Below are 23,852 nucleotides of genomic sequence, written 5' to 3'. Positions count from 1 at the left end.
GAGGCTTTTTTGTAACCAACGTTGACTTCTGAGCAAACGCTTCTTCAGGGAGGAGGGCCTACAGTGGAACCACGAGTATGAAAACCTAATCGGAGGCCCGTCCAGGACGAATTTTTCTTGAACTGCAAAGTTTCTGAGAAAGTTGTATAGCTATCCTTTGTAGTCGTATGCCTGCGCTTGAGTAAATGCATATGAGTAATTACCCATCTAGAATGAGATTAGTACCGTAAAAAGCTCTTTCGTTATTTTTTCAAAACTTTGGTCCTATATTGTGGATGTGGTCAAAGTCGCATTGTTTTCCTCATATTCAGGAGCTCTCAAGAAGGTGAATATGATTGTGAGCACGTTTTGCGGCGGAGGTCAGAAGAGGCAACCGTTTTCACGTGCATTCCTGAAGGCGTTAAAGCGCCTTTAAAAACCTAAGCAACAGTTCAATCAACACACTTTAGCGCACACACTGAAGCCTGAAGGGGACTCTACATTTCCTCTGTGTTTCGGATATGTCATGAGTTTCTCCTCATGAGTTTTTCCCAGCATACATAGAAAATGTCGAAACGTTGCAAGCGATATTTAAATAATATTTTGCTACCTAAATTATCCACTCAGCGTTTTAACAAAATCTGACGCAATATACGCTCCTTGTTGCTTGGGGATATCGCCAGAACCTTAAGATGCTGGTACGCTGAAGCATGTAAAACAAAACAAAAATTTGGCTGGCAGTTTAGCTTCGCTAAGAACGAAATATTATGCGAAAGCACGGTTTATTGCAGGTAGACACCATCGCCACGTACCTGAAAGAGCGATTAAGGTGTCCACCGACCCAGATAGCAAGTTATGCGGGTCTTTACTTTTTCATCCCTAAGGCCAATTTACGTAATGCGCTGCGGTGGCCTATGCTGCAGTGCCGCCTTTCTGCAGCGGTGTTGTCAACGCCAACGCGCATTGCTCTAGTGCCGTAATTCTGCCACAGAGTTGTCGACTCCAAGACATGCAGCGCACATCTTTCTGTCACTACCAGCACATAGCGCAAATCGTGAATATTAGTTTGATAGTGTATTAGTTGATGAAGAAGGCGATGAGCAATGCTCAGCGCGAGAGTGTGTTGCAGTTTAACACGCGGCGGGATCGGCTGCAGGGACAGCATAGCGCTGCATTTCGGGACGATACGTAGTGGATTTGTTTTTGTGCTAAGTTGCAATGATACGTCATTGGAATGGTACGTGGCAAGATGTGTTCTCGACGCTTGTGCCCCGACGCTATACGGGCGCGTGTTTCGGCCCTCGAGATCCATCTCGAGAAAGCCTTCGACTGCGTGGCACATGAACTGTTGTTTTGTATTCTTGACTACGTCAACGTCGGTTTGGCTATATGCGAGGTAGTTGCCAATGGCGTAAGCTGCAGTACAAGGTTAATTGTAAACAGGCACTTGGTGGCCCCCATTACTGCACAACGTTCGGTGCGCCAGGGCCTTCACCTTAGTCCTTACCTCTCTCGAATCTATACAAAAATGCCGTGCTTGAGCATATAACAAAATAATTTCATTCATCGAGTTCGTTTGCAAGCGTCAGAGGTGAAGCAATCTTTTCCGCGGATAAGGAATGTGTGAGCGCGACAAGTGCCCTAACAAAGCGATTCAGTGAAATCACGGGAAGTTTAGTAAACGGGGGAAAGTGCCTGGCCTCTGGTATGGAGAGTGGCCATCGAACCCGCATATTTATGCCAATCTTTCATGGATAACAACACCGGTTCAAAACCTTGGCGTACCCTCAGTGTTCTACTCTAATTTCGACCCTTTTTGGCCCGAGCAGGCAAACGACACACGTGAGAAAATGGATAAATTGAAAAATTCTATATTTGGCCATTATTGCCAGAGCAACTGTGTGCAATCCTTTCCTGAGAAGCAAGATGTGGTATATGTAAGCTGCCGCGGTGAATCAGTGGTTATTGTGCTCGGCTGCCGACTCAAAAGACTCTGGTTTCGTGCCGGCCGCGGCGGTAGCATTTCAATAGAAGCGAAATTCTAGAGGGCTGTGTACTGTGCGATGTCAGTGCACGTTATAGAACCCCAGGTGGTCGAAATTTCCGGCGCCCTTCACTGCAGCGTCCCTCATAGCCTGAGTCTTTTCGGGACGATAAACTTCCATAAACCAATTCAAGAAATGGTATATATTGCAAATTCTGCATTGCTTCCCTTTTCATGAGGAGAAGATGCATCGCATTTTTGCCGTTTTATTTTGGTCGTCGATTGGGAGGGGTGCAGTCGGACAAGTCTGTTAGGTAGTGTCAAAAGTGGGGGACTTGAGTTGGGACTCTCGTATTTGCGATAGGTTGTGGTTAGGTTTTTGTTTTTGCGAGACAATAAAGATACCTTTCTTCGCAAAGTGTGCCAAGTGAGGCTCGGACATCTCATGCCAGATGATAACTGGGCGCACTTGGTTTTGTAGAGAAATAGTTTTCATTGTTAGATTTTAAACCACACGGATTTCAAAAGTTTATTTCAGCACTATTCAAAGGAGAACTTTGCATAGGAATTTATGTGATACTGTCCTGCCGGACCCCGTGCACAGGGCCATCTACTCTGAAGGCACGGAATTCAATATTTCAGAGAGAGCTAGAGGAACGCTGTCACGGATCTCTCCGGAGAACACTCCGACTGAAAGAATGGACTAGGCGACGGGTGTACCCACACAAACGCACATTTAATACAGCCTACGCGACACACACACTAGAACACAAAACTAACAAAACTAACACAACACACAAAGGCTATAAATACACACGACCCGGGCACACTACTACCAGCGTCTACTACTAGCGTTCTACTATTCGTGGTTGGCGTTCATGCTCACGGTTGGTACAGTGTGGCTGCGGCGTTGTATGGATCCAGTAGGCGGCGTTGAGGCGGCGTTCGCCGTGCTTGGGCTGGCATCGCTGGCTGTGTTCGACGTGCTCGGGCTGGCGTCGCTGGCTGCGTCGTACAAGCTCCAGGTCCAAGCGCCCGTGGAGATGATGCCGGTGTTGTTGGCTTTGGGGGCACCACCCGGATGGGTTGCAACAGCGCTGGAGACACCCCTGGCCGTAGCAGGTGGTAGCGTCCTCTGTTGACTCCCCGGAACGGGCTCAGGCACGGCAGGAAGTCCACAATGCGGAGTCGTAGAACGCGAGCTCATCGGAGCAGTAGCCGGCATCGCTCTCTTCCAGCCGATGTGTCCCTGACCCGCCGGAGCCTCCGCTTCTCTGCTGTTCCCTCGGTGTTAGTCCAATTAAGCCTTGTCGTCGTCTTCTTCTCTTCTCCACCAATCATCTCTCTCCACGTCACCGTATGCTTCTCCACCAAAATCTCTCTCCACCTCAACGAATGCTTCTTCTTCCTCATCTTTATTCTTCGGTTAATTTGCGTCGTCGTCTTCACACCTTTTTCCTTTAAAATTTAATTTAGGCTGCTTAATATATGTGACAAGGGCCCACTCTCTCAAGAGTTTTTCCATGAAAAACTGCTCACGTCATCCTCATCTTCAAACAATCCAGCCAACCGACTATCTTCGGTGGCGAATCTGAACCCAGCACACACCACACCGCAGATGTCCAGCACACACCAAACGCACACCACTCACACAGCACCCAAACTGCGTTTTCGGAACACTAACACACCACTGCCGCTGTCCGTACAGAGTCCTTAATAAACATGTTCGTGTCCACAACACGCTCTCTTGTATAATCACGTAACACCAACAGCAGCAACAACAAGATAAATCCCAGAGATACATTAACGCAACAACAACTGCAAGATACATGGTAGAGATACCTAGAGCTGTTCAGTTGGCTCTACTGATGAAGTTCGCTCCAACGTTATCTCTGCCTTTAATATATTCAACCTGAAATGAGTATTCTTGCAAGGCCAAACTCCATCTCATAACTTTACTATTGTTCATTTTGGCCTTGGTTACATATTCAAGCGGTTGATGATCTGTTTGAATCCTGAAATGTCTCCCATAAAGATAAATGTGGAATTTCTTTACCGCCCACACCACCGCCAAACATTCCTTTTCAACAGTGGAGTAGTTGCGTTCACTAGTCGATAATCTCTTGCTTGCAAAGAATACCGGATGTAGCACGCCATTCTCTTCTTGCAAGAGTAGGGGCTCGTAAAGCTCGGTCTGACGCATCAGTGCGAAGCACGAACTCTTTACCCAGATTCGGAGCAAGCAGAACGGGCGGTTTTGCCATATACGCTTTTAACATTACGAATGCATTTTCATGTTCAGCAGTCCAATTCAGCTTATTGCTTGCCCCATTCTTAGTGAGTTCGACAAGCAGGTCGGCTATGTGGGCATAATCGGGAATAAAGTCCCTGTAGTATCCCGTTAAGCCCAGGAACGACTGTACCTCTTTCTTGGTCGTCGGTGTCTGGGCCTGCTGTATTTTGTCCAAGATGTCGCCTTTCGTCGCGATACGGCCCATCCCCAGCTTGTGTCCGAGAAAAGAAATGGCTTCAAAGCCCACCTCAAATTTTGCCCGCTTAATGGTCAACCTGGCCTGCTGAATTCTATCAAATAGTTTTTCCAGCGTAGTTACATGCTCTTCCAACGTATCTGTTGCCACTAGGATGTCGTCAATATAGTGTTCTACATTTTGGAGCCCATCCAAAACCTTCCTTATCAGCTTCGTGAATATTGCAGACGCAGTCTTCAAACCAATAGGCATGAATTTAAATTGGAATAAGCCCGCCGAGCACGAAAAGGCAGTCTTCTCTTTAGAAAAATCTTCCATTGGTATTTGCCAATACCCTTTAGCTAAGTCAAATTTAGAAAAACCTTTTGTGAGCCACCTTAGCGAACACCACGTCCGCTCTTGGTATGGGTTCAGCATCGGGTGCTATGATGTCATTTAGCCGACGAAAATCTACGCACAGTCGGTTAGTACCATCGGGTTTTTTGACAACCACGAGAGGCGCACTGTATGCTGACCACGACGTCTCAATCACACCAAGCTCCAACATATCCCGCACCTCCTTTTCTATTGATTCTTGAACTGCTAAAGGTAGTGGGTATTGCTTCACGCTGATTGGTCTATCTGTAGAAAGATCTAGTCTGCAACATACGACATCCGTTTTGCCCGGCACATCTGAAAACACACCCTCTTTGCTTTGGAGTAGGGCCTTTATCTGTGAGCTTCGGGCTTCATTCAAATTGAGGTTTATTAGCACCTTATCCCAACCTACCGTCTCCTTCCCACTGCATATGGGCATCTCGACAACATCATCTGTCTCCTTGGCTACTACCGAGCATACTACCTTGGGGGCGCACTGTATGGGAACTATTTCTTCGTACTTTTTCAACATGTTTGCATGGAAAACCTTCTTGGTGTTATTTATCAAGAACTCATAATCCATGTCGTTTTTCTTCTGCGTCACAAGGTAAGGGCCCTTCCACTGCATCAGTAACTTATTATGATCCGTGGGTAGCAGGATGAGAACCTTGTCCCCCGGATTCAAATTCCTGTGAGTGGCTCTCTTGTCATAGTAGCCCTTATAGCGTTCGCGTGCCCTTTCCAGGCCTTGATGCGCAAGCCTACATGTTTCTTCCAACTTGTCCCGCAACTCAAGAACCTATGTGTATGTTGTCTTGAGATCTGAAGCAATCTCATTATTAGCCCACAGCTCCTTGAGTATTGTAAGTGGGCCTCAAACGGTTTTCCCATACATCTCGAAGGGCGAGAAACCAAGACTCGCTTGCGGTACTTCGCGGTAAGCGAACAAAAGAGCTGGGAGATATCTATCCCAATCATTAGGTCTCTCCTGGCACAGTTTCTTGATCATATTTTTGAGGGTACCGTTGAACCGCTCTACAAGCCCATTACACATGGGATGGTAAGGCGTCGTCAGTAACTGCCTCACTGACAAAAGGTGGTTAACCTCCTTCATTACCTCCGATGTGAAGTTCGAGCCCCGGTCACTCAATTTCCCTCGGGAACCCATAACGCGAAAACATTTCCACAAGACTCTCCGCCAATTGGATACTGTCAATAGTTATAGTGGAATAGCGTCAGGATAACGAGTGGCCACGTCAACTAGAGTAAGCACATATCTATTGCCTTTGGCGGATACTGGAGAGATTGGCCCCACAATGTCAACTGTAACTCGCTGAAACGGTAGGTCGATGGCTGGCATCTTGTCCAGAGGTACGGGACCAACTCTTCCCTTCGGAACTGTGCGCTGGCACACATCACATGAGCGAACAAAGCGCTTAACGTCACTCTGAACACCCGGCCAAAAGAACTCCTCGGTGATCCTAGACACCGTTTTTTGAAAACCTTGGTGTCCGGCCAAAATGGCGTCATGTCGTAAGCGCAGCACGGCCCCTCGCAGATCTCTCGGTAACACCAGTTGTTGGACCCGCCTTCCTGAACTAAATATGCACTCCCTGTGCAGAAGACCATTTACCAATTGATATTCGAAGGACGTGCGACTCTTCTTTCTTTTCACTTTTTCCCCGACTCTTTCAAAGTAGGTCTTCAGCCTCGGGTCTTCCTTTTGCCTAATTGCAATTTCGCCCGGTGTTACGCTCAGGCACATCGTAACAGGAGCAGAGAGCGGATGCTGCGTTGCTCGGGCTGTCGCTTGAGCTCTTGTCTCCACTGCCGACGAAAAACTGACTGCACCAATCTGAGCTGTCGCAAGCCTTTCCTCCTTTGAATTTTCTTCAACGTCGAGCATCCTCCACTCGGGATCGGGGTCTTCAACGCTTCTTGCACCCGTAATGTTTCCCAAGATGAGATCATAGATGGGTTGGTATACGCATTTTGCCACCATCTGCCCAGTATAATATGGCGTGGACACTAGGATCCTGGCTTCAGGAAGGTATCTCACTGTGCTATCTACAAGAGTGACGGCTGACGCTTCCCCTGTAAGATCCTCGTCCTTCACCAGGCTTCTACGAACCAAGACTGTGTTAGCTCCGCTGTCTCTAAGCACCAATATAGGACGGTCTCCTATTTGCCCAACCACCACTGGCATTGCTGCTTTCGACTTGGGTGTTCCACTCACTGCCTCATTTTCCAGCGGCGTTTGCTCTCCTTTCAGCTGTGGAACTTTGGATGGCGTGACAAGTTCTACCCTTGAGTCGACAACGCATGCAGCTCGGTCCTGTGTGCTGTATCTGCACTCATCCAGAGTATGACCCCTCCTCTTACAACCTTGACACACAACCTGTGTTTTCTGGGCAGCGCTACTAGTCCGACAGTCAGCTGCACGGTGTCCCACCTTGCCGCAGAGAAAACACCTTACTGGCGCCTTACATGCACCGCCATATAATCTTGGTTTTGCCGCATCTCTCTCTAAGGTCTTTTGGGTTTCCTCCTTTGCCTTACTCAAATTTCTTAGCCCTTGAGCCTCGAGGAATTGGTCAGCAGTGTCGGCGAACTCTTCCAACGAACGCAACTTTCTTTCCTTCAGGAATAGCACCAGCGTTGAACTGTAACACGCTAAAAATTGCTCTGTGACCAGCTTGTCACGCACACCTTCAAAACTCTTTTCTGTGTTTGACATATCAAGCCACCTATCCAAATAGTTGGTCAGCCTGCAGGAGAACTGCTTCGCGGTTTTCGAATCCTCAGGTTTCGCGGTGCGAAATCTCTCACGAAAACACTCTGCCGTAAGCCTGAATCTTTGGAGGAGTGCTTTTTTGACTTTCTCGTAGTCCATGGAATCAGCAGCGGGCATCCTTCCAAACACATTCAGCGCCTCTCCAACTAAACACATGCTTAATGCCGTGGCCCATTCACTGCGCTCCCAGCCTTGCCCCAAAGTTATCCGCTCGAATCGTTGCAGATATGCATCCAAATCATCTCTCTTGTCATCAAAAGGAGCCATCAGCTTCCTTGGGCAAACTCTGGCTGGTCTAGGAGATTCTGTGCCCGCTAAGGAACGCTGATCATTGTCCGTGATCTCCTCATATCCTCCCGCGACATGCGCTTGTTTCCACAAAATAAACTCCTTCTCCCGTTCTATCCTTCTTTTCTCCTGTTCTTCTGCCTCGCGAGCTCATCTAGCTTCTCGCTCTTCTGCCTCGAGAGCGTCTGCGCGAGCGTCTGCGCGTGCTTGCGCCCTTTCCTCTCTCTGCCTATCTGCCTCCTCTCTCTGCCTCTTTGCCTCCTCTTTCTTCCTCTTTCCCTCCTCGTCATAAAGACGCATCGCCTCTTCCTTGCTTAACCCTAGCTTGAGCACCAGTTCTAATGTTTGTGCCAAATCCATACTTTCTACCGTCGTGAGATCGGAAAAATCAGAGACAAAGCAAAAAAGAAAAGAAGAAATGAATCCTGGCACAGGCTCGCAACTTATCTTTGTCACGGATCTCTCCGGAGAACACTCCGACTGAAAGAATAGACTAGGCGATGGGTGTACCCACACAAACGCACATTTAATAACCCTACGCGACACACACACTAGAACACAAAACTGACAAAACTAACACAACACACAAAGGCTATAAATACACACGACCCGGGCACACTACTACCAGCGTCTACTACTAGCGTTCTACTATTCGTGGTCGGCGTTCATGCTCACGGTTGGTACGGTGTGGCTGCGGCGTTGTATGGATCCAGTAGGCGGCGTCGAGGCGGCGTACGCCGTGCTTGGGCTGGCGTCGCTGGCTGTGTTCGACGTGCTCGGGATGGCGTCGCTGGCTGCGTCGTATAAGCTCCAGGTTCAAGTGCCCGTGGAGATGATGCCGGTGTTGTTGGCTTTGGGGGCACCACCTGGATGGGTTGCAACAGCGCTGGAGACACTATTATGATACATCGTTCTGGCGCACGAAAAACACGGACGAAGGAAGAACAGACACACAATCGCCGGACATCAACTGAAGTTTATTCACAGAAACCTGTCCTATATGTACACATGTGACCACCAGGTAACTGATATCAAAAGCACAAAATCGGGAAAACCAAAAGGCAATCAACCCGAGCCACAGGTTCCATATCGCACACGTGCCTTCATGCAAATCGCCCACAATTTCTGTGCCTAGCTGACACGATCAACACCGTTAGCCTTCAGATAATCTAGTTCCTTTCTTCTAAGCACAATAGAGGGAGTACTGACGCAGTGATCTTTATCATTGGCAATACAGAGGGCTTCAAAAATTTCCCGGCTTTTCTGAGTCCTGAACTTTCTTAACACACTTGTTTCTTCCAGAAACGCCTTGCATGCTGGCTTCTACGAACAACGGCAAATGTGGTCAGCTAAATGGCCTCCGCCACTAATCGAAGTTACTGTCCTGCGATGCTCTAGCAAGCGTTCGTTGATACAGCGCCCGGTTTGTCCAATGTAGCGTTTGCCACAGGCGAGAGGGATGTTATACACCACGCCAACCTTGCAGTCGACGAGGGCTTTGGTGTGCCTAATTTTGCAGGCAGACCTCTTTTTGGGTTCGTTTACTAGGCGGCACAGGCGTCCCAGCTTCTCCGGAGCTGAAAACACTACACGCACGCCGCACTTGTCCCCGACCTTCTTGAGGCGGTGCGAGACCTTGTGCCAGTAAGGCACAACGACAGGTCGCTGTTGCGGGCGTGTGTTATCCACCTGCCTGTGCCGTCCACCAGATTTTACTTCGCTAATCTGGCTTTCGACCACTGAGGCCACGATTTCTCTCTGGAAACCTGCCTTCTCCAGACGCCTTTGTTGGGCATCGACACTCTCCCGGACTCGATGCTCACACGACTTGGCTAGAGCAGAGCGGATGCAGTTTTTTGCAGTAGCTCTCTTCACGAGCTTAGAATGAGCCGATTTGTATTTAATAATTTGTTTTCTCGACCGTGGCTGGTAATGCCAGCACACGCGCGTTTCCTCAAAAATAAAGCACACATCTAGATACTGGATGTGCCCTTCCTGCGGCAGTTCGTGCGTGAACTTCATGCCAAAGGCGTTGCAAACAAAAATGTCAATAATGTCGTCCACGACAATACCCCTATCCCGAGCCACAGTCGCGTTCATTCCTTCGCCGTGTTTTTCGTGCGCCAGAACGATGTATCATAATGCGACTGTGAACCAACTAGCCCAGCTGTCTACGCTTAGCTGGAGACACCCCTGGCCGTAGCAGGTGGTAGCGTCCTCTGATGACTCCCCGGAACGGGCTCAGGCACGGCAGGAAGTCCACTACGCGGAGTCGTAGAACGCGAGCTCACCGGAGCAGTAGCCGGCGTCGCTCTCTTCCAGCCGATGTGTCCCTGACCCGCCGGAGCCTCCGCTTCTCTGCTGTTCCCCCCTGTGCCTCGCTCTCGCTCGCCCTTTTATAGCCTCGGTGTTAGTCCGCGTAAGCCTTGTCGTCGTCTTCTCTTCTCCACCAATCATCTCTCTCCAAGTCACCGTATGCTTCTCCACCAATCATCTCTCTCCACCTCAACGAATGCTTCTTCCTCATCTTTATTCTTCGGTTAATTCGCGTCGTCTTCTTCACACCTTTTTCCTTTATATTTTAATTTAGGCTCCTTAATATATGTGACAAACGCATGTACCGGTTGGTAAGACAACTTCGTTTTTTAAACTTCGCACGGGCACAATAATCGTGAAGTTAGTACAAGAGGCAAAATGATATTTTGTACCATGGGGGTCGAACTGCCGAATGTTTCTGGCATCAAATTATTTGCTACTTACGCGTGTATTTTTGTTCTGCTTACTATTGTTGTAATTTTTTTGCGTAGTCTCTGTATTGTCAAACCTCACTTGGCTTCATAACTCCTCATGTTATGTACCTCTGTTTCCCCTCCCCTTCCTTTATTTTGGCAAACCCCACTCCCGTCTATAACGCCCAGCGGGCGAAGAGGGTAACAATAAACAAACAAATAAAGAAATAATAAAAACAAAAAATTTGCAAACAGCTAGAAACGATAATTTGTGTTTTTTTTCTCTTCTGGGAGAGGGTTTATATTTAGGAGGCCCTAGAAAGAACTATAAGGACAGATTTGCCGGTAAACCCGCATTGATTTACATTTTTGCCAACTGATTGCCAGGACAGAGCACCTCTAGATCTTATCAGGCTTATTGGCCCTAACAGCGAGTGCCACTGCGACCCAGACGCGTGGCCGGCGCACATATGCTTTCGGGAGGGTGTGTTCAAGTTCACTGAAGTGCTTAAAGCACAAGCCAGTGTCCCTGAGTGGCTGTCAACCATAGAAGCTTTCAGGCAGCTCAAGGAACTGAGAGTGCCTAACCTAATTGGTTTGTAGGCGTCTTTTTTATTCTTTGTTATGTTCTGCATTGATTGCTGTTTGGTTGTTGCTTGCCGAAACGCGGCATAGTGCTCTCGTGCAGTGGCGAGCGAAGCTGCTCTGTTGGCGCCACCACGGGTTAAAAACCCAATCGCGGCAGCATTTATTTCACTTATTTATTTATCGTTTACCAAAGGTCCCCCAAGGGTAAACTTCACAATAGTTTGACCAGGTGAGGTAGTGGCTTCACACTAAATACGCAGCAGTGGATTCCGCATGCGCTCAGTGTGTTTCCAGTGCACTTGCCCGTGAGGATACTGTGCCATATCAGCCCACTCCTGCGCCTTGCAGTCTGCCGTGGTGCGCGTGATCCACCAGCTGCGGCTCATGTTCCACCAGCTCTCCCTGCGCATGGTTAGCGAAGGCAGGCTGCCCGATGCTGAGTTGCTCTTTTTCCTCACCTTCGAGGAGATCGGCCAGCTACTCCGGACGAGATCCCCCGAACTGGTGCTCAAGTAAGAGTTCTTTGTTTCCTTGAGCGAAGGTTATCGCTGGCACTGCTGTCACTGTGGCCCATCGCAAGATCTGAGGCATGAAACGATTTAACTGACATTCAGGGCACAATTACTGAAATGTCATCTCGAAATTGCCGCGAAGTCGGTGCAAAAACATTCGCCGGAACTAACTGCGTCCGAACATAGTTTTCTTCCCCAAAGTTGTTGAGCGGAAGAAAGAAATAAGGCGCGTCATGTAGCCGAGGTAAATGCGAGCATGAACTGCTTTCTGGGACCGGCGTAGCACGATGCGGGACAGTGTTCGCGCTTCTGTGTAGCTTCTCTCTGAGCTGCTTGCGACGGCTTTCCGTCGAGAGCATGCTGCTATGTATTGCTGCTATTACACACAAGTCGAACACTTGTGCTCAGCAGTCAATATAGGGTTGCAATTAATGCTGTAAAGGCCCTTGCTAGTAGCTTATAAATGTAGCCCTATGAGCCTTCTGTAGCACCGCTGCAATTGAGTGTACTGACACACTCGACGGTCATGAAATACGTCGGACAATGAGGGAAATTAATGTGTGAGCCATGGTAACGATAATGACATTCCCTTACACTTTGTGTCAGTGCGGGGAGTCTACGCCCTCTGTTGATGTGCAGAACTGGTCAAGAGTCACTGGTGTGTTGGCGTGGATTCGAAGAGGAAAAACTTCAAATAGAAGCTACTGTGGCTTCTCGAAAACTTGAGGTGACGGCTTCATATTTGAAGCAACGAAGAGTTTGGGAAGGTTGAATTAACATCCAGAGGAAACTGAGAGCTCGCGGCCAAGACATCGCTCAGCCGGGATGCTATACTGTCACTGACTGAAGACGTCGACGTTAGCGTATTTCGGCATCTTTTTTCGCAAGCACCGTCCACAGCCTCGTTTTTGATCGGTCTTTCCTTCTGAGTTCGTGGGGATCCTCGTACGCCACGGTGCGTGGATTTCTGGCTCTTCTCTCACACAGCGGAAGGATGTGCGATGAAAATCGAATACTTGGGGACCGAGAACCGCGCTATCGTTGAAATTTGAGTGCTCGCCCTCTACCAAGGCCTCGATAGGGGCTCAAAGGGATCAGAAATACGAAAAAAATTCCGCTGTCACCATTCCCTCCTAATTCCCATAACCTCACCCATATATCCCATTCCCATATCATATCCCTTCCTGCTAGTTCCCCGTGGAGATAAGGGTAGTCATCCGGGGCCCGCTCCCCTCCGCCTCCCCTCCCCCACCTTTATTTTAGTTTTCCACTTTTAGGTGGTTCATGTCAGAATTTTAGTCTTTATATCATGCCAAGCGATCTAGATAACTTCAATCGGATATGATTTATGTGTCCTGTCCAACGAAGGTGACATCCGAAAAAGATTCATAGAAATCGAGATCAGTTTCCAGGCATTGTTTTAGAAATATTATTGCTCAACTTGATATAAGGTGGTCGTTTGTTCTTTGGGCAAAATGTTCTGAACTGAGTTTTCTTTAAGTTCATCTGATTCACACTGAGCAATATGTGAAGCTGGATAAGCCAGATTTTGGCGCGCTGCACTATTGAGTGAAGGTCTGCACCTGTAAAGAAGACATTAGTGTCATCGGCGTGCATAGCAGTTGCAGGGGTTAAAGAAATATTAGCAATATCATTGATGTATAAAAGAAAAAGCAAAGGAACTAAAATTCATCCTTGTTGGACTGCAAATTTTTTATCTCGCAAACCTGACCTCAATTCGTGAAGCTGTATGTATTGCAGTCTACGGAAACCATGTGCGGCTAACTTTTGAAGCAAGATATGGTGCTTAACACAATCAAATTCTTTTCAGAAGTCAAGAAAACTTTCCAATGTGAAAAGGAGCTGCTCAGTAGTCAAAAATGTTTTTATTTTATTTGCAATAACGCCTATTCAGTGCATTTTCCTGCCTTAAATCCAAACTGGTGTTTATAGATGTCGTTAGGTTGTATAAACTCATACAATCTTTTATAATAACACGCCGTGCTATTTTCGAAAAAAAAGCTGCATTACCGTCTATACTACTGGTCTATAATTCTTGATTTCACTTTTTCGACATTTGTATACATCTAACTCGTGCAATTTCATTCGATCAAGGAACATACCAGCACTAGCATTCTATTACAAAATGTAGGTAAATGGACGGGAAATAAGACAGATAGCTTCCTTGACATGAAGTACGCTGATTTCATGGTTGCCGGGCCAACATGCGGTTTTCGGTGGTTTCACAATCGACACTTTTTCTTCTTCTGAAGTAGGTGTCAAGAACAAAGAATCGCTGTAAGTAGACGGAACGTATGAACTAGGAGATTTCGAGGTTTGTGCTCTTCGGGGACATGAGGCACCCGCAGCCAAAAAATTCATGTTAAACTGATTTGAAAGCGTCAGACCGGAGTGGACTCTTCCCCTTATGTCTAGCTCAATAGGTATACGCGGTTGTTCATTTCCTGTTATTTTGTTAGCAGTTTCCCAAAGAAGTTTGTTGTTATCAATTATGGCAGTGATTTTATTTTCACAATACGCAATTTTTGACTTTTTGAGCTTTATGCTTACTTTGATCAACACTTCTTGAAATCTGTTACATAGGCCTGATTATTTGTTTCTAGGAAGCGAGAGAACGTGCAGTTTTTTTATGCGTTTATAATCTAGTAATTAGCCCTTATAAGCTGCACGTTGCAATCGCGTGGTCTCAAAGGGTTGCGATTCTGCCATAGGTTGTAATTATTGCTTGTGCCCATCGTCAAAATCCAGTACAGTTATATCCGAATGGGCGTTTTTTACGGGTTTCCTGCTTTCAGCACCAGTTTTTCAGCTGAAATGTGCACTTTGTCTCGTTTGTTCCTGTATTGTTGCAGGGCTCAGCGGCGCAAGGGAATTCACGCAAAAGTTGACAAGGACAGTTACCCGTGTATCTCCGTTGGAATCCCCAAGCCGGTATGTGTCAGCTTCCTTTGTAAAAAGAATAAAAATTTCGTGTTTTTAAGATCAAAAACGCAGAAACGGCCACTCTCAAATCCTCTCAGAGCCTATTTGAGAGTGGCCACTAGATGAGAGTGTGCTCGATTAGTTCGCTAAATGTGCTCCCCTTTTTCTAGCACTGCTTCTAAAATTATGGATGGTAATACTCGCGCCAGCTTCTCTTTTATTCCGGCATAATCACCGTGGTTTCGCTGTGCACGCAGGCAAATTGAATATTTAATTTTAATGCGAAACATTACATAGCTCATCACCAACATAACGCTGCGCCAGCGATGACCAGCAGCAGTGGTTCCAGAAATCCTAGATGACGTCGTCGTGGTATCGAAGAAATATAAAATTTCTGCGGAAGATCTGGGGAATCGAAACCTGGACTTTAAAGATTGTGAGGGGAGCACGCTACGCATAGGTACCAAAACCGCAATGCTTCCTGGCGAACAAAGGTGAACCTACAACCTTTGTCCGTAAGGTTCCGACACTAAGTCTATTAAAATAATTCGTTTAACATTGAAATCATTTGTAGAGCACCCCTTCGAAATAGTCTCCCTTGCAGTCTATACCCAGCATCCAACTGTTCTTGAGGTCTTGGAAACAGTTAGAAAACGCTTCCTTTGGCAGGGCTGTCAGCTCTTTTGTCGTGGCGTCTTGAATGGCCTCCGCGCTCCACATCCAGCTACCTTTTAGGGCTTTCTTCACACGAGGAAACAGGAAAAAATCGCATAGGCGGAAGTCAGGCGAGTATGGTGGAGGGAAAGTACAGTAATGCTGTGCTTAGCGAGAAATTTTGTCACGCTGAGAGCAGTGTGCGGCCTTGCGTTATCGTGGAGAAGGCTCAATTGTCCAAATACCCATAAGTTAAGGCGACGGCGTCGCAGTGCATCACGCATGTGTTCGAGCACGCGGATATAAAACTCCTGATTCTCCTTCCGTTCTTGTGAAACGAACTCGCGGTCTATGACACCTCTGGCATCGAAAAAGCTATCAGCATCGTCTTTGTTTTGGTCTTCTGTCGCCGCACCTTTCCCGACACCGGAGAGCTTGTGGACCGCCATTTGGCGCTCTGCCTCTTTGTTTGAGGATCGTATTGAAAACACCATGTTTCTTCTTCAGCAATGATGCTGGCAACAGATGCAGCATTCTTCTCTTCCTCGGGTACAAATCAGCGCGCACTGATGCCCCTGTGTCCTTCTGGTTCTGTGTGAGGGAGTGTGGCACAAGTCTGGCATTCAGCTTTCGTTTCCCCAAGTTCTCACGCAAAATTTGGTGGAATGTTGTCTTACTAATGTCGAGAGTATCTGATAGCATGCGGATTGTAATGATGCGGTCTTGCTGTACGACTTGTCTGATCTGAACCACGTTGTTTTTATGCCTTGAGGTTGAAGGGCGCCCTTGTCTTGTGTCGTCTTTCACCGACGTTCTCCCCGAAACGAACCTCTTGTGCCACTTGAAAACCCGCACCCGCGATAATGTCTCGTTGCCGTATGCGTCACGAAGAAGCTCACACGTCTGTGTAGCTGTCTTGCCAAGGTTTACACGGAATTTTATGTTTACACGCTGTTCGAGGTCGACGTTCATCTCTCCACATTAACTCACACTAGAATGCGCGAACGACTAGTGGCAACGTATTTTTCTACATGTTGGGCCATCCAGGGGCTGCCAAAGCAATTCACATAAATAGCTCAGGTTAGCCAGAAAAAATGGCGCTACACATATGCACCAACGTTTGATTTGAGGAATCATTTCTAGTGAAGAAAATATTTCAGTCTCGAAACTTTACGGACAAAGGTTGTAGAATATGCGTTGCCTTACGACTGCGTGCTAAAGAGGAGGTGTGTCTTTAGGAAGGAAAACAAAGTAAAAGATTACTAATTAAAAGTGAAATAAAAACAGACAAAAGGACAATTCTGTCAAAAACTTTCATACATATATATTTATGTCATTAGTGTCTACTTCATACGAAATTATGGAACATGTGTGAAGTTTGTCCACTTATACCATACTTGCGCACATATGTCATACGTGTCGTATATGTCTCGTGTGTATGCTCATTGGGAAGGAAAACTCTGGGCTGGAATTAAAAAAGAGAGAAGTAGAAAACAGCTCTCACACCAGCTTTTTAACAAGTAGCTGTAAAACAATAAAACAGTCTTGACAGTAAAAAAAGCACTAGGTCGAAAAAAAAAAACAATCCAGCAAGTTCCGAACCCCAATCTCGCAGTGCCGTAGCTCAGTACACTAACCACTACACCACGACCGCCAAACGAAACGAGGGAATTATTTTTGTATGACAAAACTCACGCTATTTTTCAATTACAATGCATTGCAACTGGACGGTAATTAGGGAGGTCAAGTGTTGATATGCCTGGTTTAAGGGGCGGAACTAGACATCTGGACTTCCACTGATATTGCAAATCTTGATGTGCACTGTGATAACCATTCAGACGTGTTGCTCTCGTTGGGCAAGTATACACCCGGAGCTCTACCATGAAGATACCCAAAGTTATTCATTGCGTAGGTTTACAACGGTTCAACAAAGAAGAGAATGGCATATTTACCTCCTAAGTAAAAGTGTATCCAAGCGCTGTGGAAGCGCGGAACGACACGCAGTGTGGGTAACCGGTGTTTACAGCAAGAAGTGGGGCACAAACAGAGAAACAAGGAGAAAATTGTGTGCAACAGGCCAAGTATTCCTTTTTATACGCTGTTTCAGCATTTGATAATCGCTTTTTGGTTGCTTCTTTTCCGCGTGTTGCACGAAGCACGCGCGGCTCTATACCAGGCACTCATGAAGGGCTATGTTTCGCGCGAGGTAGATGTAAGCTGGTAAAAAGCACTTCGAAGCTCTTGTGTGTGCACGAGGACAAAGTGCCAGTTAGGGTGTGCTATAGATAAATCCATACAAGATTCCTTTGGGGCGCATGTGAACTCATATGGAGTGGATATATGTTAATCCGAGACTTTCACCACGCGTATGAATTGATATTGAGCCCACATGAGTTCATACGAGGCACATTTCTAACTCATCTGAACTCGCATAGAACATATATGTTAAGGGGGGCACGTTTCTCGACACATATATTTATTTATTTATTTACGCTATCCCTCAGGGCCAGTGGCATTACAGAGGGGAGTGGTAAATATGCAAGAAACAGAGAGAAAATACAGTTGGTTACAACACTGTTTAAATAGCATCTGAATATACAATGTTAGCTATTGCTACGAGGAAATCCTCATAATTTACAATGCCAGGAACATCTGCTGGAAGCTGGTTTCAGTGAGGTGATGTTCGCGCCAGGAATGACTGCCAGAAGCATTTCGTGTTGCATGACAGAATTGCGACTTTGTGATTATGATCAATGCGGTGGGATACATAAATTGGCTGTGGGAATTGGTGATCACATAGAGCAGGTTGATGATAAAGCTTGCGGAACAGGGTGATACGAATAAACACTTTTCTACGAGATGTCAGTGTTGGGAGGCAGAGATTAGATTTTATAGCAGTTATACTAGCAGTGCGGTTGTAATTAGCAAGGATGAAACGTACAGAGTTATTTTGCACCATCTCAAGACCATTAATTAAGTTGCCATTGCCATGAGCAGGGTCCCGTAAAGGTGTTGCATACTCAGTTTACTTCGTATTAGTGTTTTATAAAGTAATAGTTTCAAATTCGAAGGAACATTAAAAAATTTGCGACGTAATTAGCCTAGCATGCAATTAGCATCTTTAATTATGTTCTTGGTACGAAGAGACCAATTGAGATTTGAAGTAATGTAAACGCCTAGGTATTTTTATGAAGACACTGATTCCAACGAAATGTTACCGATGTTGTACAGAGGTGGGCGGAAATTTTTCTAGATACGCGCATGGCCTTGCATTTGGTAATATTTAGCTGCATTAATCAATCTTTGTACCAGTTCCCTATTGTGTTGAGGTCAGACGCGCAGACGTGGTAGAAATCAACTGTTGGTGGGGTGGATGGCATATCAGGCCGCACGAAGTGGCCGATAGCGACGGAGAAGAAATGCAAGCAGGGCCTGCATAGTAAAAGGGGAGTGGTTCGGTGCCAGATTGCAAGTATTGTCGCCTTGTCCTCAAATGCTGTCATATGAGTGCCAATGAGACACATTTCTAGCTATATATGCTTCATACGAGATTTTTCGACTGGGGACGTAAGCAGTCTTTAGCTCTCATTCATAATTTATCGGTATAATAAGTAACATAATATATTTCAATAATATAGGTACAATTTATCATTTGTTTTTTCTTGAACCATTTTGCTGGCTCACTTTTGCGTGTTACACGTGTGACTTTGTGCGAAAAAAAAGAAGCCCCTCTTTGCCCGTCTGCTAGCTCACTGTGAAGATAGCGGAAGTATTTCAAATAAAAATAATGATAAAAAGCCTTTTATAACATTTAGGACCGTCTAGAAAAACGTGTCAGTTCCTTTCTTCTTTGCATGCGCTCAGTGAATGAGTGTGTGATGTATGCGGCACGACACGAAGAACACTTCAAGCATTGCGGGACCTGCAGATTCGACACGTGGGACGGGGATATAGAACTCGAAATTGAGACCACTTTCTAATTACGGCAGGAGTGACGGGCAGCCTCGACCCCTATCGCCCGAAGCGCAATCTCCTCTGCACGGATAAGACCGCTGGGGAGGATTAGATCCCACGGAGGGATGAGTGCATGTGTGTGGTGCCTTTTACATTCGTTTAATTAACCTTTTCCTTCAACCGCCATTACATACCCTCTTTGTGACTTACAGCCGCCGCGGTGGCTCAGTTATCGCGCTCGGCTGCTGACCCGAAAGACGCGTGTTCAGTCCCTGCCGCGCCTGTCGAATTTCGATTTAGGTGAATTGCTACAGGGCCTTATACTGTGCGATGTCAGTGCACGTTAAAGAACCTCAGGTGGTCTGAATTTGCTGAGCCCTTCTCTACAGCGTCCCTCACAGCCTGAGTCGCTTTGGGACGTTAAACCCTCATCTACCATAAACCTTCGTTCCCTGGGGCAATAAATGTCTCTCAAAATAAAGTATGTGATAAAGTTTGGACGCAGGATTCAAGCTTTTGTTCTGTAAGAGAACCAAACAGCACCAGCGGCTAACATTTTCTGCCGAGTATGCTTCTGGGAAGCTAAACAGCAATGTGTTCCTGGTGCAGAACTTATAAACAGTCTACCAAATTCAGTGGCAGCAAAGGAGACTCTCTGCAGAAATAACGTATATCAATGGTAGAGAAGTAAATGTAATTCTCAGTAAATAGCCAGTGCTTTGAAGATACATTTATAGGCCACAAAATGCTGCCCCGGAACCAAATGAAGCAAGGTAGTAAAGAAATACGCGAAATGCCGATGTAATTTTATCAAGTCAGAAGAAAAGCAGGGGTCACATTTTCTGAGAGGTGTTACCATTAAGCCATATGTTAAAGTAAGTTTTTAGTATCGTAAGGCGACGCTCTGATTTTCGAGGAACCAGGGTACGTAATCTTTTTGTGATGAGCCAGGCCATCCTAATGCATGCCGTTGTAACGAGTGACGGACCTTATATTTGTTAGGCGATCGCTTAGGTTCCGGGATTCCTAAGGCCGGGTCCTAATATTTCCGGGTGTTCGATTCATAACGGCATAATGGCAAACCGACATTAGTTGGGCCGAATTTCATTGCCTAGGAAGGACAGTTCATTAACAGTGCCTGGCAGAAGCGAGAAAAGTACAAACTTGAATGGCGTCCGCGCGGACGCACATGTGCAAGCAGGCACGAACAAGAACACTCCCGATTTGAAGGAGTGCTATGTTCGAATGCGATGAACAGAAAGCTGGTAAATAATAAGCAGGAAATGTCATGTTTATTTTTTTGGCAGTGGCATCATACTTTTCATGCCAATCTGCCGCCTGATGCCCTTGCAGATTGAAAGAATGAGAAAGCCCATTGGAGGAGACTTCGAGATCAAAGGCAAGTCATATATTTTTTTATAGTTCTTGAAATTTTGTAGGCGTTGCACAACCTCCATTCATGCAGCACTTGTTGGATACTATAATGTACAAAACAGCGAAAAATGTGAACTCTTGTCGAGTACTACTCTAAATCCGCAGGAAAAATCCTACTATGCGAATGTTTTCAACTTTCGATAGACAAATGATATATATTTCCTGTTCAAATTTTACTATACTCCTTCTGAATACATGCTTTGAAAAGGAAATGTTTATTCTACTGTGTATAAAAACCCGATACAGTTGTTTTCGATTTCACGCGTAATTGTTCGCCAGTCCCCTGAAGACATCACAGTGACAAACTGATTTGCATAGACGGCTCTTTGTACAGCTAAACGTATTGATCCCTGGTGTCTCTAGTCAAAAATTCCACGCCAACAATGAACGATTTGGAGACAAAGGCGGCAGAGAAAGGTTCATTAGCATGTTTCGTTATGTGTTAGTATTTTTCGGTTCGTTCCGTAAAATGTTTTACTCCCGTCGCCTCTTTCAAGCAGCGTTCTTAAGGCTCTGTTCCTTTTGTGCTGTGGCTTTTGAAAGATGCTCTATTTTTAATTATTCGTTTCAACTTCTAGATGTGCGCAATTTTGATGTTCCCAGGCTGCGCAGTACGCGTGGAAGCTGTAAAAACACATGCCCAGTAGATGTGTGTAGTTTCATATGTACAGAAGTCAGGTACCCTTGGAATTGTAAGCGTTAGTCTCGCTGCTGCAAGTAAGCTTCTCAAATTTTCAGCCGGGAAATTTATATCGAAATAGTTCGCTAAAACAGGCTCCAGTAACATGCATATGAAGGGGAACAATGCATTTCTTCCTCCTGTGCTGAAATCAATGGGCCTTGGCGGGGCAGAAGGCACACAGTTATTATTGCGTCGGCATTTTTCTTCCGCAAGCACGAATTACTTTCATTGTTTCCCTAACTTCGCACATTATGTTGTAACTAAAGTTCCACTACATGTCTTCACGAAGTCCGAACGGTGGAATGCAAAACTTTAATATTCTCATGTTGCTTGAAACCTGTGGCGCTGTGCAGGAGGCTTAAAAGAGAGAGGACTACGAAACATAATGCCACGCCTCTCTGCTCAGTTGATCACAAATTTGAGTATGTTTCGCTATTTTTTCAGCATGTGAATCTTTTTGGTGGTAATTTTTTGCAATTATGTGGATGTTAAATTTAGTGTTGAACCATCCTTAATCTAGCTAATATTCACTTCGAAGTCACGTACTTCGCCTTATACAGCTGCAGACGAACCCGGCCGACTTGATCACCAACTGCCCCGCATAACGGCGCGTATACTGAAAACATTTAGGATCACTCTTTTTGTATAATCGATCATCGCTCAATAATTTTCCCGTACTGAGCTTAAGCGTTTTATAAGGCACAAGCTCTGTCATTGTTCCACATGCAAACAAATGGTAATCATTATCATCATCAGCCTGACTACACCCACTGCAGTGCAAAGACCTCTCCCCTGTCTCTCCAATTAACCTTGTCCTTCGCCAGTCGCATCCACCCTGTCCCTCCAAACTTCTTAATCTCATCCGCCCATCTAACCTTCTGCCGCCCCCTGCTACGTTTGCTTTCTCTTGGAATCCACTCCGTTACCCTTAAGGACCAGCGGTTATCTTGCCCTCGTAATACATGCCCTGACCCAAGACCACTTCCTCCTCTTGATTTCGACTATAGGATGTCATTAACCCACGTCTGTTCTCTAATTCACTCTGCCTGCTTCCGGTCTCTTAACGTTGCGCCTCTCATTTTTCTTTCCTTGGCTCGCTGCGTTGTGCTTAACTTAAGCTCAACGCTTTTCGTTAGCCTCCATGTTTCTACCCTTTAGGCGAGTACCGGTAAGATACAGCTGTTGAACACTTTTCTCTTGAGGGATATTGGTAAACTGCCATTCATTATCTGAGAGAACCTGCCATATGCGCTCCATCCGATTCTTATCCTTCTAGTTATTGTCCTTCTGTCACTACCTGCCTTAACATGACCTTTACCACTTGCAGCACCTCACTTCCAATTGTGAACTGCTGTTGCCTTGCTAGGCTGTTGAACATTGCTTTGATTTTCGTCATGTCAATTTCTAGACCCACAATTTGATCTGCCTGTCTAAATCATTGATCATGCCTTGCAATTCATCTCGTGAGTGACTCAACCAGGCAATGTCATCAGCTAAATCGCAGATTTTGGAATTTTTTATGAACTCTTATTTCCAACGGTTCCCAATTCAGGGGCCCCGGTATACCTCTTGTAAACAGGCGGTGAATAGCATTGGCGAGATCGTGCCTCCTTGCCTGACGCCCTTCCTTATTGAAATTTTATTCCTGACATTATGGAGGACTATGGTAGCTGTGAAGTTGCTATATATGATTTGCCATAGTGATTTGCCATAAGGCTCTTCTACCCACTGATTATGTATTGCCTGTATTACTGCTGAGGTTTCCGCTGCGTCGAATGCTTTCTCGTAATTAATGAAGGCTATATATAGGGGTTGGCTACATTCTTCGCATTTCTTTATCACCTGAATATGGTTTATTGTGGTATATCCTTTACGAAAGCCTGCCTGATCATTTGGTTGATTAAAGTCTTAGGTAGCCTTGACTCTATTAGCGAATACCTTAGTAAATACCTTGTAGGCTGACAGTAAGCTGATAGTGATAGATAGTAAGCTGCGAAATGTAAAATTCCCTTCAGATGTCCCTGAAAAATTAATGACATCACTTTTAAGCTGTTTTGACCACTGCTTTCTTTAGAAAAAAGAAAACGGTGTACAGTTCTACTGATAACTTCGCAAAAAAGTCCACAAGCGTGCTTTGTATCCGTAGCTCAGTCTTTTGTACGTATAAGACAATTTTCATTGTAACTGAAAACTGCTTCAATAAGTACTATGGGGCTGTCGACTGATGTAAATGGCTCAAACGCTCCACTGTTTTTCCTTTTTTTCCCGCCAATGTTGATCTTGTCAAACTGTGCACCTGCGCTTGTAAAAACAGACAAAGCACCAAGGAGGCATGTTAGCGAAAGCTATAAACTCCGAATGGTTTGTTTGATAGTTCGATAGTATGCCGTACGCAAAATAGAGGACGTAGGCGCACCGTTTTTAGTTTGCTGGCACCTGAAGCAAGTGGAATGCATGCGGCCCAG

General features: G+C 45.9%; 1 protein-coding gene across 4 annotated transcripts in view; it reads left to right on the top strand.

Moving 5' to 3' along the window:
* LOC144121901 (rifampicin phosphotransferase-like) overlaps positions 1-23,852 on the top strand; it is a 212,446-nt gene that overhangs the window by 165,915 nt on the left and 22,679 nt on the right. For all 4 annotated transcript variants that reach the window (XM_077655346.1, XM_077655347.1, XM_077655345.1 and 1 more), the window contains 3 exons: positions 11,557-11,720; positions 14,594-14,672; positions 20,625-20,670. In XM_077655346.1, coding sequence (XP_077511472.1) covers positions 11,557-11,720; positions 14,594-14,672; positions 20,625-20,670 — 289 coding nt within the window. The remainder of the gene's footprint in view (positions 1-11,556; positions 11,721-14,593; positions 14,673-20,624; positions 20,671-23,852) is intronic.

Source organism: Amblyomma americanum, chromosome 2, assembly GCF_052857255.1.
Source record: "Amblyomma americanum isolate KBUSLIRL-KWMA chromosome 2, ASM5285725v1, whole genome shotgun sequence".
NCBI classification, from domain to species: domain Eukaryota; kingdom Metazoa; phylum Arthropoda; class Arachnida; order Ixodida; family Ixodidae; genus Amblyomma; species Amblyomma americanum.
This window is presented reverse-complemented; position numbering and strand designations above follow the sequence as displayed.